This window comes from Pelobates fuscus, chromosome 7 (genome assembly GCF_036172605.1).
Source record: "Pelobates fuscus isolate aPelFus1 chromosome 7, aPelFus1.pri, whole genome shotgun sequence".
Taxonomy (NCBI): Eukaryota; Metazoa; Chordata; class Amphibia; order Anura; family Pelobatidae; genus Pelobates; species Pelobates fuscus.
Window position 1 is genome coordinate 116,473,426 of NC_086323.1, and position 17,321 is coordinate 116,490,746.

A 17,321-nucleotide genomic window follows, 5' to 3' on the forward strand; every position below is an offset into this window, starting at 1 on the left:
CAGAGCTGAAAACGACTAAGGAACATGTGTGTGAGAGAGACTTTAAATTCTCTCTCAATCCTCACCGCTGCTAGCCTGTCTGTGTATAGGCTTCTGGCAGTCTCACTGCGGCCACCTATAATTATCTTTCCAAGCTCTCAATGAAAAGTCAGACGAGGGACAATATAAATATGTACAAAGTGCTGCAATGCCAGACCCAGGTGCTGCGACCCTCTGGGAAATTTCCTGGTATCCAGGTGGGCCAGTCTGGCCCTGTTCATGCATGTGTGTGTGTTTGTATATAGATATATGTGTGTGCTAAAAACAATTTATACATGATAAATTATTTTGTTATCTGTATTTTTTTTTTTATAAAATAAGGAAAAAATTTAATTGACGTGTGTGTGTGTGTATATATATATATATATATATATATATATATATATATATATATATTAAAAAATATATATATATAATGAGCCAAGAGCGATGAGCTTGAAGGGAATAATGTTAACAGTAAAATGCAGCAATCATTTAATGCAATTAATTTAGTTTTGCAACATACATTATACAGATTAGTTCTTCTCTTTACATGTCTGCATGTATGTATGCATTTCAGTAGGCAAAGTATTTGTAAATTCCATAGTCGGTAAAGGCAGTTGTTAATTGGCCCATCACCTGCAGTTATGAGAGTGCACATCAGTATTGATCTACCCACCACCTACACAAAACAAGTAATTATGTTATCTCTAAAAATGTATTTGAATTTACTTCACTGGAACAAAGGGGGAGCCCTGATTCTCAGTAGCTGAAAGAACTTGCTATCGCTATACCTAGGTGATCAAGTGAGAGGAGGATTTTTTTTGATTTTTTTTGCACTTAACAACGTCTTCTCTTCCACATTATTTTACTATTGCTTCAGTGTCATGCCATGCATTATATTATTTACTTTGCTTACGGACGTGGATTATCGTAGAAGTAACTTTAGTGTAGACTTTTGTTTATCTGTATATTGTTAGAATGCGTGCAATGCTGCTTCCTAGTGCTATCAGAGACATTGCATGTAAGAGATGCTTCATCATATGTCAGTACTAAGATATTAGTGAGTCTTGTTAGGAGTAGATTTGTTTAATACTGGGAGCACTGCTGCCTTAAAATATAAAAAGAGGGTCACCTGGTGCTAGAAAAATTGAAGTGACTCCATACCAATCTCACTGCAGACGGGGCAGCATTCACCATCGTGAGTCACAGTAACGGGACACGTCAGTGGAGGGCAGATAATTTCATCACATACTTCTTTCCCATTGGTACACATGCAGGTGATGCATGGCTTAGGAGACCAGACTGCATTATGGTACATCACCATCCCATTAACCGTGCAGTGACCTTTTTTAACTAAAAGAGAAGGAAATTAAACATATTTATTATCAAATTATTATACCGATAGAGATACATTTCTTAAAACAATGGAAGTTTGCCATGGGCAAAAAAAAACGTGGAAGCCTTCAAAATGTTAAAAATTATTATAATTGTTTTATTTTTATTTGTTAACCCCATTCTGTAAAAAAATTTTTTATATATATAATTCTTTATTTTTGATGTGCATGGGAATACAAAAAGACATAAAGTGCCACACCAGCCATAGTAGGCATTCACAATAACACACAAGATATAATATGGGCATGCTATTTGCTGAATCTGCACAATTTTTTAAATAATAATAATAATGAACATAAAGTAAACAGGCGTGTTCTGACTGCTGAGTAGGAATAACTGAGCTTAACATGCATGAAGACTGGAAATCTTTAATCGTTGTTAACATACGATATTAAATTCCATAGTAAGTCTATCACATATTGAAACAATAGGATAACAGGAATGATATGCTTGATGGAACTTATAAATTTACTGATGGTACCCCAGTTATACCAATCTCATTTTGCCATCCATGTTGAACTATAACACGTGTATCATCAATCAAATGAAAAAGATGATTCCTTAAGGAGGTCCTGAGGGTGAAAGGGTGATGACAGAGGAGAAATACGCAGAGGATAAAGAGAAATACGACAGAACAGTATGTACAAGTTTAAGCAATGACAAAATTAAACTACGGAGTGAGGCCACCACGGAACAGCCTGGCTGGGTGTGATGAGAGGGTGAGCTTGGCGTCTATGTAGTTATTCAGCCGATGCCCACCAAAGCTAGAGTTCAGTCCCATATAATGGGGTGAATCAGTGGGCTCAGCAGCAGAGGTGTTGTCAATACAGTACCCACATAATAGGGACTTTATCTTGGTTCCTTCTGGCTGAGTCTTGCTTGCGTCTCTCTCCATTGGCCTTGTGTACATCCTGTTCCACTGCAGGCCCGCCCATTGCACCCCTCACAAGCCGCCGGTGCAGCTTTCCCCACCACGTGTGCCGCTTTGCTCTCCACCCCCATCTTGAGAGTTTGGTCACTGCCGGAGTCATGGACTTCCGCTGTGGGATATGAATTGGTTTACAAGGTAAGTGTCTTACTGACTGTCGTAGGGTAGTTTGGTGCATTCTCTGTTCAAATGTTTGCCAGAAGTTGTCAATAATTCTGTCCAGCTTGGACAAGATGTCATGCTTTTACTTGATGTCACCAGGGACCACGTGGGGTACGCAATATCAGGTGAGTCATCTTGGTTCTCAGCTGCCCTTAAGGTTTCTCCCCATGGTATCATAAGATCACGGTAGTCTCCAAGGGGTGGACCGGGATCAACCCCACAGGTGTGGGGGAGAGGTGGTAATAGGACACCTGCTAAATGCAGATGTGTACCAGGTAGCTTCAGGCCGGGAGATCGGCCGCTCACTAGGTTGCATGCTCTCGTCAGTGTAGCAAGTAGGCTCTTGTCGAGTCATGGACTGCAGAATAGGTTTGCCGGTACATCAAGGGTCTAGTAAGTCGCTGGATTTTACACAGTTCAAGCTATTGAAGGCCGAAAGTTGCATTTATTATCAAGATTAGAGAGCAGCTTGATCAAGTCACGTCTCTCCTCCATGACAGTCAGGCCCCGCCCCAAAACCCCATTCTGTTTTGACAACACTTACATCACAAAATCTCACTTGCATTATTTGATCCCATTATTTCCATTAATTCACAATACCAAAACTGTTCAACAGAAAAACATTTACATATGAGAGTACTTGCATGGCTACTCACACCCTACATCGTGCCTTTCTGTATCAACTACTTTTATGCTCCCACCTCTTCAATATATTGACATGCCAACAGAGGAACAGGAACTAGAAATAACTAACTCCAAGGAGAAAATATTAATCCTGGCTCTTCAACTACTAGGTTTCAGGACTCATTATTTCAGTTGATTTACTAATGGTATAGAATATTTTATTACTATGCATGTTTCCTAGCACTGTAACTGCTTGATGTACACATCAAGCAGTTACAGTGCTGGGGAAACATGCATAGTAATAAGACTTTGTACTTTTTTACATATGTTTTTGGGGGCACCTACATTGGTAGGAGAACCCTATAGCGTTGTATTTCTGTAACTGATGTAAAAGGTGCCATTTTCAACACTCTCCCATAGACAGGAGCCTATTTTAATAACTGGCTAATTCAACCCTGGTTCCTTGAAAGACATTGTTCCTTTGGTTATGGACTGATACCTCCTATACACCGCAGTCTTGTGACTGGGGTCACTTATTATTGAAACATTTTTAGAGCTCTTCTTTCTTTATGCAGTTTGGAGTGTTTTTGTGATTACTTCTTTTCTTGTCATCCATTTCCATTTCACATCCCTCGATTTTCCCTGTGTTCTATCTTTCCTACGATCCACCTACTCCTCCTGTTCCTGACTTATTTATAAATTATAAACAACACTAATGATTGTACGTCAGTGCTCATCATTTCACTATACTGTATTGTACCCCTTATTGCAAATTTCTCATGTTTAAAACTCATCTTAAACAATGAAATAAATTACACGGCGAGACAAAAAAAGACAGAAGGGTAAATTGGGAGAATTAAACAGCAGGTTTGTTCAAATACACCCTCTGTTTTAGAGATGTATTGTAACAATAACTTTTTAGTGATCATAATCATTTCTTGTATTTAATGAAGAAAATGTGTTGTCCAGTGTTGTGTGTTACATACAACTTAATATTACCCATAATTGCATCTCCCATTTTTGATTGAAAACACAACAAGACAAATGTATCCGCTGCTTTAGACTGATGGAAGAAGCAATGTTTTATTAAACGTTTACAAGTGGAGTGGAATTTTAAAAGAGAAACCTGTTTGGCTAACGTTGATTTTTATAATGTGGGATGAAAGGTAAATATAGGCATTAAACCTTCAGGAGCCCTGTGTAAACTTAAGAGAGACACAGACACTGCCCTAGTGTCCACCTGCCATCATTATGGATGTAGTTAAATGTGAAAACCAAAAACAGTCAATCTCTAAGAGACGTGTTTAAGGTTAAGTGTTACCCTTAATGTTTCAAGGCTGTAAGGGGAAGTAAATATCTGGAACATTGACAGCACAGCCACATTATTATTATTTATAAAGTTATTTGTAAAGTTCTGACCGGCCACACACATGGTCCTATACCCAAAACAGTTCCAGGGCATTTGGTGCTTTTGTCGGTCAACTTTGGGAGTTCCATGCGCAAGAAATACCGAACCTAGTCTCTATTTGAACAGTGGAGCTTGTTCCCCTCATCCAAATGAACGATTCCACCGAACACTGTTCATCTAAGTTGTATAGAACCGAACGCAGGCGATGATGGAAGTCCAGCGGTGTTCGTGAGTTTCCTTATCCGATTTTAGCTTCATGAACTCGACGACCAAACACCGCTTCATGTGTTCATGTAAACAAGATGGTCGCCACCTCGTAGTCATTCATACGAATTACGGCCACCCAGACGAACAATTAGAACACTGAGTGAACCGTTCCAAGGTGTTAATAGGGGTTAACAAGCTACCGGGCGGTCCCTGGTTCGTGCAGTTGTTCGGTTCCCGAACGGTATAGGGAAATTACACGAACCAAGCCATTTAAGCAGTCTTTTTTAAGGTTTCCCTGTAGGGCCCATAGTCTGTGGGCAGAAGGCTGGCAAGCTCACGTGGGAAGGGGAGTTTGTCACCTATGGCTCCCTTCATACCCCCCTCCTGCCAGATCATTTTGAAAATATACTCTGCCCACCACTATAGTACCAGGAGGCGGACAACTCGCAAGGGCACAACGCTTTTCAGTAACATCCACAGCCGACATTACTAAGCGGTGTCAGGGAGAGCCCCAGTAACTGTCAAACTATTGCAAAACAGGGGATGGTTTCCAAAGACTTATATTATAACCACGATGATGAGCTTTACTGTTTATGTTGCTTAATTTGTTTAAGGGGTTAAAAGGTCAATGTTAAAACGACACCATGGAATGGTAAACTAAATAAAAGAAAAATAGTTTGTATGCTCTACTTATGAGTTACATAAATCCATACATGGGTACTTTAAACAGAAAGTTTTATTTTGCAGATCTCTGACCTTTTATGAACGTATAAGTTATATTACTACTCAGGGCCGGCGCGTCCATAAGGCGGCACAGGCGGCCGCCTTAGGGCGCACGGGCTCTGGGGGCGCAAGATTTCAGTGACCGGCAGGAGGGAAGCTCTCCCCCCTGCCGGGCCACCATCTCGGCCCCCGGTGCGGCGTGCGGCTGTGCTGTAATCAGACGCGGCGAGGGAGCTCTAACCTCTCTGCTCTGCTCCCTCGCGCGCTGTCTGCTGATGCCACGGGAGCCGGAATATGACGTCATATTCCGGCTCCCGCGGTATCAGCAGACAGCGCGCGAGGGAGCAGAGCAGAGAGGTTAGAGCTCCCTCGCCGCGTCTGATTACAGCACAGCCGCACGCCGCCCAGCAGCCCCACTGGACCCCAGGGAAGGATTCATCATCCACACCAGCTCTCCAGGTAGGGAGGCTGGGTGGAAAATATTTATTTGTAAAATAATTAGTGAGTGTCTGTGTCTGTGTGTGTGTGTGTGTGTGTGTGAGTGTCTGTGTCTGTGTGTGTGTGAGTGTATGTGTCTGTGTCTGTGTGTGTGTGTGTGTGTGTGTATGTGTCTGTGTGTGTGTCTGTGTGTGTGTGTGTGTGTATGTGTCTGTGAGTGTATGTGTCTGTGAGTGTATGTGTGAGTGTGTGTGTGTGTGTATGTGTGTGTGTGTGTGAGTGTATGTGTCTGTGTGTGAGTGTATGTGTGTGAGTGTATGTGTCTGTGTGTGTGAGTGACGGCGTGTGCGTCTGTGAGTGACGGCGTGTGCGTCTGTGAGTGACGGCGTGTGCGTCTGCGAGTGACGGCTTGTGCGTCTGCGAGTGACGGCGTGTGCGTCTGCGAGTGACGGCGTGTGCGTCTGCGAGTGACGGCGTGTGCGTCTGCGAGTGACGGCGTGTGCGTCTGCGAGTGACGGCGTGTGCGTCTGCGAGTGACAGCGTGTGTGTGTGAGTGAGTGCGTCTGTGTGTGTGCATGTGAGTGTATGAGTGTGTTTGTCAGTGTATGATGAGTGTGTTTGTCACTGTATGAGTGTGTGTCTGTCAAATCAGTGAGAGTATGTTTGTCATTGAGTCTGTGTGTGACTATCAGTGTGTCTGTCAATGAGTCTGTGTTTGTCATTGAGTGTGTGACTGTCAGTGTGTACAGAGTGGAGCGGAGCGCGGTACAGGAGCTTCTGTTTCCTGTACCTGGCCAGACTGACAGGAGGTGCTCACAGAGAGAGCACTCCCTGTCAGTTCGGCCGGGTACAGAAAACTGAAGCTCCTGTACCGCGCTCCGCTCCACTACACTCTGTACACATTGACACACCAGGAAGGGGAGTGTGACCACTAAAGGGGTGTGGGGTGCACCAAGGGACAGGGAGGGAATGGGAGAGAAACACCAAGAGACAGGGAAAAGAGGGGGGAGGGGAGAAGAACACTAAGGGACAGGGAAGGGACCAGGGAGGGGCTGGTTAAGAGGCACATAGGTGAAGATGTTTTTTTTTAGGGGGGGGGGGGGGGGCGGAAAAAGGCATCTTCGCCTATGTACCTAAAAATCCAAGCACCGGCCCTGTCACTACCACATTCTCACTTGTCATCTTAAACTATTAAACAGCAATATTGAAAAAGATTATAATCCACACTCTTAACTATCATACAATGGTCTCTTTATTGTCTGCAGAAAATTCCATTGCCTCCAGAAGTGGAAGGAAAATAGCATTTCAATAATCTGAAGAGTTTAGTTTGCAGTGGTGTTTTTCTTCCCTTGAGATTCATCTATTGCTATTGATTTAAAAGCTGCAAGGAACACTGTCCGATATTTACACATGTTAAAGCATATCAATCTCTGTATTTATACATGACTGGATTTGGGCTAGAGGGACACCTTGTAGATTGTAAAAGTAACCCTTGAAGCACCACAGAGAACTGCAGAGTGCTCTTTTCTGGGATCCAAAGGGGCAAAATAAAAACCATTGTGGTTTCCTTGAGACCCCAACATGAACCCTGAGAGCAAAAAGTTTTTTTCACGGCTACTTACTGCACATCCAATTTTTAAACATATGAAAATGTAAAAAATGTGTAAAACAGGTGTGCTTAACCATAAGCCCCTCCTTTTTTCAATCAATCTGTGGTTGAAGGGAAAAAATACTGTCAGATGAATGGCCACATCCACTTATTGTGCGATTGAGTCGAGGGCAGTCAATAGCGGGTAAACATCGCATAAATGACCTAAATCTATTCATCTACCTCCAGGCCTGCGATATCCTGAGGAAAGGTGAAACATCTAGGGATGTAGTCTCCAAACCAATCAAACACAGTGCCTAAGAATGCAGGGACGGGTGTGTTTATATATTATTATAACAGTAGCTTTTTAATTCTTAGATTACATAGGGAAAATTGGTAATTTAAAGGGTGAAGCTGGACTTTTTTTCTGGGGTGTTTTGTCATTATTTTATCTTCCATCCTACCGTTATCATACCAACCTATAATATGTTCTATGAGGATTTCTAAGATTATACAAGCATTTTTTTAAATTCATATTAAACAGGTCATTTGTTTGCCTATTTTTAATATTTTCCATTATATCACTGATTTAAAAAAACACGTTTTTACTTTGCATATTTATCTATTATTATTTATGGCTATATATCTTTTACATTTGCATTACATCTTTTTTGGAATTTTGCCTGCATATCCAATGTAGTAAGATATCATTCTTAGCACTCACACTTTAAAGTTCTAATCCAGTTTTGCAATTTTCCATATTTGTACTGAATAGTGGCTACCTCAGAATTTAAAGGGACACTGTATTCCCTAGAACAACTACCGCTTAATGTAGTTGTTCTGATGTCAACTGCAACTTTTCTAACCATTCTTCATAAACATTTCCATGTCCTTTATTTAAAGGAACACTCTAAACATTTTGCGTTGCAGAGTGCTGTAGTGGTTATGGTGCCAAGAGTGCCATGTTGCCCTTCCAATGAAAGTTGTCAAATGGGTTGCTAACAGGTGAACTTCTTACCTGCAGTCTATCGGGTGCCACTTCCTGCCTTTCTGCAGCTGAGATCTGTCTACTTAAAATCTGGAAGTGCTTAGTTCAATGCAAACACTTTGCCTGGTACTTAGTGTATGAGTACCAACTTTCCTGAGTGTGAAAGAATGTTTGAGATGTAGAGGCTTGGTTCCTAATTTCTAAATCCAGTTACTATGTCAATAACTTTTAGTACTGTTTTGGGTACAATTTTGCAGTTTGCCAAGAGGAGTTAATGGGTAGCACAACAGCTATCAAATTAAGTTTCTTGTTTGCAGATTTCATCATGTTCTCTAAAAATTGACTAAGAATTAGCTGCAACCTGGATATCATCTGATAATAAACTTAAAGCTCTAGTGGATAATAATAAAAATTGTTAGTGGTGGATACAGTCTGTTAGGAGTTAGATTTTACAACATATATCAATTTTCTGGTAAGAGGAAGCAGTCAGACAAGCCTGAAGGGAGCAGTTGGCAAATTAGGGAATTCGAGGTGCAGTATGTGTTGGTAAAGTGTAGCTTCCCTTTCAAATTTCCCAGATTTCTTGATTATATGTAGCGTGGTCTGGTGGGTCTCCTGAGTGCTCCTGTGAGCCAGACTTACAACATATGCTGCCTAAGATTATAACATATAGAATAGAAAGGTGAACAGCGCTAAAACTTAGAAAATGTACATACGTTTAGTAGAGATACTGGCCAATGGGGTAACTTGAAAAAAAAGAGAACAGAAATACAATAATGGTACAGTATGTATGAACAATATAATTCAGTAAACCAGAGGTGTTGTATTCACACTCACACTTTAAGGAGCTGTATCAGCTCGGTGTTAGGAGCCTGGACGGAATAATCCCCGTCTGTGGATTTCTTGAGGTTCAGAACTCAAGAAATCCACAGACAGGGATTATTCCGTCCAGGCTCCTAACACCGAGCTGAAATAGCTCCTTAAAGTGTGAGTGTGAATACAACACCTCTGGTTTACTGAATTATATTGTTCATACATACTGTACCATTATTGTATTTCTGTTCTCTTTTTTTCAAGTTACCCCGTTACCCCATTGGGAAATGTCTGTGCGTCTTATGGAGCGAATGTGAAGCTTTACTTACTTGTCTTGAAGCGTGGGCCGGCTTCACAGCGCGCACCGCGGTACTGGAACTTCAATTTCAGGTTCCGGTTTCCGGCGGGACTGAAAGGAAGTGCGCACTCAGTGTGCACACTTCCTTTCAGTCCCGCCGGAAACCGGAACCTGAAATTGAAGTTCCAGTACCGCGGTGCGCGCTGTGAAGCCGGCCCACGCTACAAGACAAGTAAGTAATTGGGGGACACTATGGGACAAGGGGAGGTGACACTATGGGACGAGGGGAGGGGGACACTATGGGGCATTATGAGGGGAGGGGGACACTATGGGACAAGGGGAAGGGAGGGGGACACTATGGGGCAAGGGGAAGGGAGGGGGACACTATGGGGCAAGGGGAAGGGAGGGGGACACTATGGGGCAAGGGGAAGGGAGGGGGACACCATGGGACAAGGGGAAGGGAGGGGGACACTATGGGACAAGGGGAGGGGAGGGGACACTATGGGACAAGGGGAGGGGGACACTATGGGAGGGAAAGTGCAATATGGGACAAGGGGAGGGGGGACAACACTATGGGAAAGGGGGGGGAACACTATGGGAAAGGGGGAAGAACACTATGGGATGAGGGGAGGGTGAACACTATGGGATGAGAACACTATTGGACAAGGGGAGGAGGAGGGGGCTAAAGAACACTATGGGACAGGGGAGGAGGGGTTGAAATCACTATGGGACAGAGGAAGGGGGGGGGTTAAAAATCACTATGGGACAGGGGAGGGGGGGGGGGTTAAGATCATTATGGAACAGGAGAGGGGAGTGGGTGGTAAGGAACACTATGCGACAGGGGAGAAAAAAAAATATTCCGAACAAACTTTCCCATAGTAAGAAACACTAAGTGACCGTTTGTTCAGAATATTTTATTTTTCTGGGTTTCCTCCTCTAAAAACTAGGTGTGTCTTATGGTGCGGTGCGTCTTATGGAGCGAAAAATACGGTAACTAAGGAGATTTGGTTTGAGGTAAGAAAGACTTTTTAGATTATTCATTAGGACCCCGATCAAATTCAAATATCAACATTTAATTACATTAGTAGCATGTTTGGGACATCACAAACTGATACTCCAGCTTTATATTTATGTCATGTTTGCCTCACTGCTATGGAAAAAGCACCACTGTTCATGAATCTTTGTTAATCACATTACAGTGTAACTCCAGCCAGACCTGGGATATCACCATACTATTAAAAACGGAGAATACACTACTGTTTACAAACTTTAACAAGACCCTTAAAAATACATTATTAAGCAAATGGAAGCTGGAGCAAGGGTGATCAGACACATGCAATTTTTATGTTTTACTGAAGAGCTAAAATTATATTGTCCGTAAAAGTATGAGAAATCACGTTTTCAGTTGACTTAATATTGTCCAATCATGCTGATTTAACAAACTCTTCTTAATATCAGTTATAAAAAGGTTACATGATGCCAAAGTTCTTGTCTGTCCAGCATTCTTGAATGCAAGTCGACGTATTGGCATAACCCAGGGGTGTCCAATAGGTAGGTCCCCAGATGTTTTAAAACTACAGCTTTTATAATGCTTTGTTATTCTAAAGGCATGCAAAGCATCATGGGATTTGCAGTTTTACAACATCTGGGGATCTACCTTTTGGGCACCCCTGGCATAGCCTCCTCTGCTTGCATGACAGAATGCAAATACGTAACTTATTGGACACTACACTGCCCAAATACAAAATACGTACGAATCACTGTTTAGTAGATATACCCCAAATGAAAACTTGCATGGATGTATTATGCATTTATTCACTGGAGTTATATCTGCTGCCTTTGCAAGCCCTCTTCTTATAACCCGCCCAGACGTTGTGACTTTTCCATCACTGACGTTCCACTGCAGGTCAATGAGAAGTCTTTGGAAGGCAGGTGCTCTGGGCAATTGCTGCTTCTTGAATTCAGTGTAACTAAGCTAACCAAACCAGGAAGTAACAAGACCTGTTGTCTGCTTGAAAAGTCAGGGTAGTTTAACGAGTATGATTTCTAATAGTGTTAATTTCTATTGCAAAATGAGAAAGAGGACGCACTTTTCACGCATAAAGCTTTTCAGCAAGCTAAAGTGCTTTATGGGTCTTGAGTGTCCCTTTAATGCATATCGGTTTCACAAAGAATGTTAATGTGCATATTGCCAAAAGTTCTTGTGACCAGCATTCTTGAACACAAAATGAGATTTTGGCATAACTTCCTTAGTATGTACTTGCATGATCTATGTAAGGACAAAACGCAGATACATAACTTAATGCATCTCAGACCCTCAAAGAATGTTGGTATAAAGTTAGTGTCACAAACCAGACAATTGATAAGTAGAAAATCTGATCAGCTCCTCATCTACGAGCCATTATTGGAAAATTGCATGACCTTTATTAATATGAATTTTTTTGTGCATAATAAAATCCACAATATTTTTAAAATAAAATATTTGATTGTTTTTATGGGTCAGTTGTTCATCTTACCTGTCTCATTTGAGTAGGCTTCCCCCCACAAAAGTGCAACTGAACATTTTCTCCTTATAAAAGGTTAATATTTACTATGGACTTCTCAAATTATTTGTATACTTGCTTCTTTACATCATGTAGATTGTAATTATGTGGTATTGGAACAAGAATACAGCTATATAATTCGTAAATTACCACAGTGGAAGCTGTAACAGCATGCAAAGATCCCATTTTTCTCCTGGATCAATTTTGCCATTAGATGTCATGACCACAAGCCACATACAATGTTTATTTCATATCCCTTACTGGTCATCAAGAAGACCATGCCTATAATTTACCAGCCACGGTTATTCACTTTTTACTTGGTATCATCATTCTAGACTGTAATATACATGTGGGTGGAGTCTTTGGACCATTATGTGGGCTTTTAAATTAGTATTTGGTTTACGGGTAGCAATACAAAAGCTTTAAACTCTTGCTTGATTGACCAAATATTGAAATAACACAACTGAAAATCAATGTCCATGTCTCCAGATGTCCTAGGCTGACCAGAGTTTACAGCCGACTTGATTAAATGGAAGCATATGGACTGAGATTGTCTCACAAGCATTTTTCTATGGATCCATTTTTTTTTTTTTTTGAGAATTGTTTGGTTTTATGTTACAGATGTAAAGGAAATAAGGATTCATCCTGCAGTAGGAAATTACAGCTTCTGTAATTTTGGTAAACAAAGCTGTTTGCTCACATATTAGCTGTCACAATGTTTTGTGAATCGAAAGAAATAATCACATATTCAAATAAACGTGTCTGAGTTTGAGGGTGGGAGGGAGGTGTTTCTAACAGAAATACACCTCACAGTACCCTAGCCTTTTTTTTTTATACCTGCCATCTTTATAAAATTCTAATTAACCTGATCAATGGGGCAGAAGCATGCATGTATGTGCATCAATTGGTTAATGCATGGTACTTGGAAGAAGCAGCATCGCTATGGGTGGTGTCACCTGGTTTGGTAACTCATGCTGTAATTTCCTCTATGGACCTTCTCCCATAATAGACGATAAAGAATCCTTAGTAACTTTTTTTGTTTAATGTTACTTGCAAATTATGATTCCTGTATATCACTAAATGTAATGGCAACAGTAGTGTGTGTGTGTGTGTGTATAGGATGCAGTATGTATGTGTGCAGGGGATGTTGTGTATCTCTGTAGTGGATGCAATGTGTATCTCTGTAGTGGATGCAATGTGTGTGTGTAGGGTTAGGCTATGGGTGAGGGGGGATTTTAGTGTGTGTGTTAAGAAGCATTTTTAAATATATATATATATATATATATATATATATATATAGGTATATATAAAACCAAGTGGGCTGAACTTACACGAACATGCATATATTATAAGGTTGCTGCTGGGGCCAACTCATACAACAAACAAGATCCAGCGTACTCACTTGTTCAGTAACAGCAATTGCAAAGCTCACAGAATGTAATAGTTGTTGTTTTTTTCCCAAACACCTAACCAAGGCAAAAATAAATAAATCTAGGAGCCAGCTAAAAAAGTTAGCATCCAGGATTTTCAATGCCAAAAATACAGTTCTTAAACGGACACTATAGTCACCAGAACCACTACAGCTTAATGTAGTTATTCTGAAGTCTATGTTCTGTCCCTGCATACTTTTCACAGCATTTTGCTGTGCATGCGCAATGGTCTCCAAATGCTTTCCTGTGGGGAAGCATTGGTTTGGCTGAGATCGTGGCATCACCAGCAAGGCGTGGGGAAAAAGGTGAGTAAAAACACCTTTCACATCTGATTGGAGGGGGCAGATCATCTTAACACACACTCACAGTCACACACTCACAACACAGACAAACATACACTCACAGCCGCCCGCCTCGCTCCCTCAGCTCTCCATGAACCGGCTGCCATCGCCCGCCTGCCAGTCACCTCCGAGGCTGAACAGGCTCACAAATCCCAGATTTGTTGAGCCCTGGTTTAGCTACAGTATATGATCATACATTCCATAAGACTGCCACAAAGCCGATATACCCCATTTTTGGCAGGTCCTATCCCAGTAAACTATTGCATGCTCTTCTGAGATTGACCCATTTACTTGGGAAATCTTTCCTCCTCTGACTCTCTGCAGGGTAAGGTTAAATACATCCTGGGCATGACACACCTGTGACAGGGAGAATGTGCAAAACTGGGATTTGGCCTGTACTCCCAAATATATTAATATTTGAAACCAAGAGAACTGCACTCAGCTGAACATGAATGCATTCTAAGTGTACTGCACATTATATTTTATATATATATATATATATATATATATATATATATCATATAACGATATACATTTTTATTAAGACATGTTTATCAACACCTATTTACTTTATGTAGTTGGGTAAAATGGGTCTTATGTTTCATGCCACATATATTGTCTCTCTTACCTGGTAATATGTTGTAACTTGGCGCTTGCTCGTTCACACCTAACACAGCTTTTAAAATATGTACCACAGCTTCATCGTTGTAGAGAGGCATATCGAATGCTGGAGCTGTAATGGGAGTTGACTCTTTCAGTTGTTGTCTGCCTGTAGAACTTTTTATTCTTTTGCGTCTATTTAACATTCTTCTTTTTTGTCGTTTTGGACTGGAAGAGTGGTCTTCCTGGCTATAGCAAATATACAAGTTGATGAGCAGCAACAGGCAAATAAGTGGTAGAGCCCTCATGTTTTGTATTCTCGGTACAAATCCAGGTGAATGGAGTGTCTTCAAATTCTAGAAATAAACATACAGATATAGGATTCCCAAGAGAATCTTCTCTTTTAACAGAAAGACCACAAACAACGCTCAAAGTGTTATGGGCTGGTTCTCTAATTCTGTATCTGAATCACAGCACAAGAACCCTTTACAAGTAGTGAAGGTCAATTCTACCATGATTTTACATCAGTAATGGTTGTCCAATATAATATACATTGAGCATACATGTCTGATTCTGCTTTGTCTGTATTCCCAGAGTGGATGTTAATATAATTATGAAAAGATATAAGATAAGTTCCATGTCAGCATTTCAGTACTGAAACTTTCAGAGCTTCACTCAGTTGTATAACATTTTACTTATTTGCATTTAAGAAGGAATCAATTTATTATGGTTAAAAAAATATGACTTTTCAGGATACATTGAGATAAGTGTTATTGAACAGACCTTTGACAAGTTAGCAATGGTTTGCCCCCTTTTAACTGGATCCCCGCCAGGGTCTGAGGCTCCCTGGTGATCAAGTGATGCTCTACTGCAAAGTTGCAGAAATGGAATGCTGTGACTGTCTCCATTCATTGGTGTCAGCTCACCACTGTCAGCCAGTGACAATGAAACTTGTACTGATATCACATTAATCAGCCTGGAACTTTTGTTCCGGGCGGACTGACACCCTAATTGTGCTGCAGGAGGTGGAGCTACACATCCATATGTACAGTGTTGCATAACAAACCTCTCCACATACAGACTCCAGGAATCATGACTGCTTTAAAATCACAGAGGCAGTCATCTTATTGGAGTAAGCCTTTAAAGGATGATTAATTACTTTGGTAACCAATTAGACGTACTGCTATGGTTTGAAGGAACGTTTCTTTCCTATTCTTTTATATATAGAAATAAACTGTGTTTGATTACAGAAGTATTCACCCCTTCAATGCTCTGGAGCAAGCATCCTTTAGCAGTTCATAATTTTTTTTAACTGAATTTGTTGTGCAGTGAAAGGATTGCATCATTTTCTAATATACCAGTTTCTCATGGATCCCAAAGTTAGCAGCTGTATGTTTAAGCAAATGTATCATGAAGACCAAGGGGATAACACAACCAGTCCATGATAAAAACTCTGCATGAGTAATTGAGGTTGAGTTGGCAACGAAATATTCCAAACTGTGAATATCCCTCATAGGACTTTTTACACAACACAACCTAAGCTCTGCCCAGGGAAGGCTGTCCACCAAGCTCATTGGTTAAGGAGTATATTTGTTAGATAAAGTGCTAATTCTGAAGCTGGTGAGACAGAGTAAAGATGGTATAAACTATCCAACAGGGAAACAATTTGCACTGTTCCCAACAAAGATAGACTTTATGAAAGAGTACTAAGAATAAAGACATTACTGAAAATCATATATCAATTCCTAAATAACACAGGGCAGTAGTTCACCTGCCAGCAGGAAAATTACCCTAAAGAAGCAGTGAAGCAATTAAAAAAAGAATCTGAATATTTTTGAATGGGCAAGTAAAAGCCAAGACTATAATCAATATAATCACAGGCAAAGCACGAGCAATTCTGACAAATGTTACCAGGCATTGCATATTCCAGATGTGCAAAGAGAATCAGTCACAACTGTAACCTATCAAATTTGCTTCTAACAAGTGTGCTTTTGTGCCATGATAAAATTACATTAAACCTTCATTAAATGAAAGGGACAATATAAATAATTCTAATAAGAAGCTGCTACACAACAAAAAGTGGATAAATACCTATTCAATGCAAAACAAAGCATGTCTCTAAACTCCAATCTTGGATTCCTTTTGTTGTAGCACAACAAAGTTATTTGTATAGCTTTAAGTTAAGACACACTGCACACATGTGAATGCCTTGCCAGCATTTCCAACAATTTTAGAATCATACTTCATAGGAAGAGAATGATCTTACATAGTTACATAGCTGAAAAGAGACTTGCGTCCATCAAGTTCAGCCTTCTATCATGAAAGCATGCAGAGAAGATCAGATTAACTATTACAGTAATTTGATTGTCATATGCAGAAAATGTGACTATGCTCACTAAATAAAATAGATAACAGATGCTAGAACTTTGTTTGTTAACGGTATATAACTTCAAATCATGAATCCCAGACAGTTTTTGTTTGAAGTTTAATTAAATAAATAATAGTGATTATTCTATTTAGGTCACTGGTGTCCGTGAACTATACTCCACAGCCACTGAGCATCTCTAGGGGAATGTAGTTCACAATCACTTGAGTGCCAAATCTCTGTCATAGGACAAAACATTATTTAAATAAATTCACCTTCATAGAAACATCTGCCTCGTTTAACACATGAATCCCCAGCACTGTGGACTAAATTAAATCTAAAAAGAAACTAGCTCAGTTTAAAACCAGAAGATGATATATAATTAACGTTACGAACCACTGAACTGAAAATCCCAGACTTAACAAGCCACTTATATAATTTAAAGTCAT

The 17,321-nt window shown here is 40.5% G+C and overlaps 2 protein-coding genes across 6 annotated transcripts in view; one reads left to right on the top strand and one right to left on the bottom strand.

Annotated features, from left to right (window-relative positions):
- The window catches only part of CENPP (centromere protein P), a 348,698-nt gene that overhangs the window by 263,357 nt on the left and 68,020 nt on the right, over positions 1-17,321 (top strand). The gene's annotated exons all lie outside the window — the stretch shown is intronic.
- Positions 1-17,321, bottom strand: part of ECM2 (extracellular matrix protein 2) — a 60,859-nt gene that overhangs the window by 24,338 nt on the left and 19,200 nt on the right. For both annotated transcript variants that reach the window (XM_063426477.1, XM_063426476.1), the window contains exons 2-3: positions 14,536-14,854; positions 1,186-1,374 (exon numbers count right to left, since the gene is read on the bottom strand). In XM_063426477.1, the coding sequence (XP_063282547.1) occupies positions 1,186-1,374; positions 14,536-14,815 (469 nt within the window). In that variant the 5' untranslated portion in view covers positions 14,816-14,854. The remainder of the gene's footprint in view (positions 1-1,185; positions 1,375-14,535; positions 14,855-17,321) is intronic.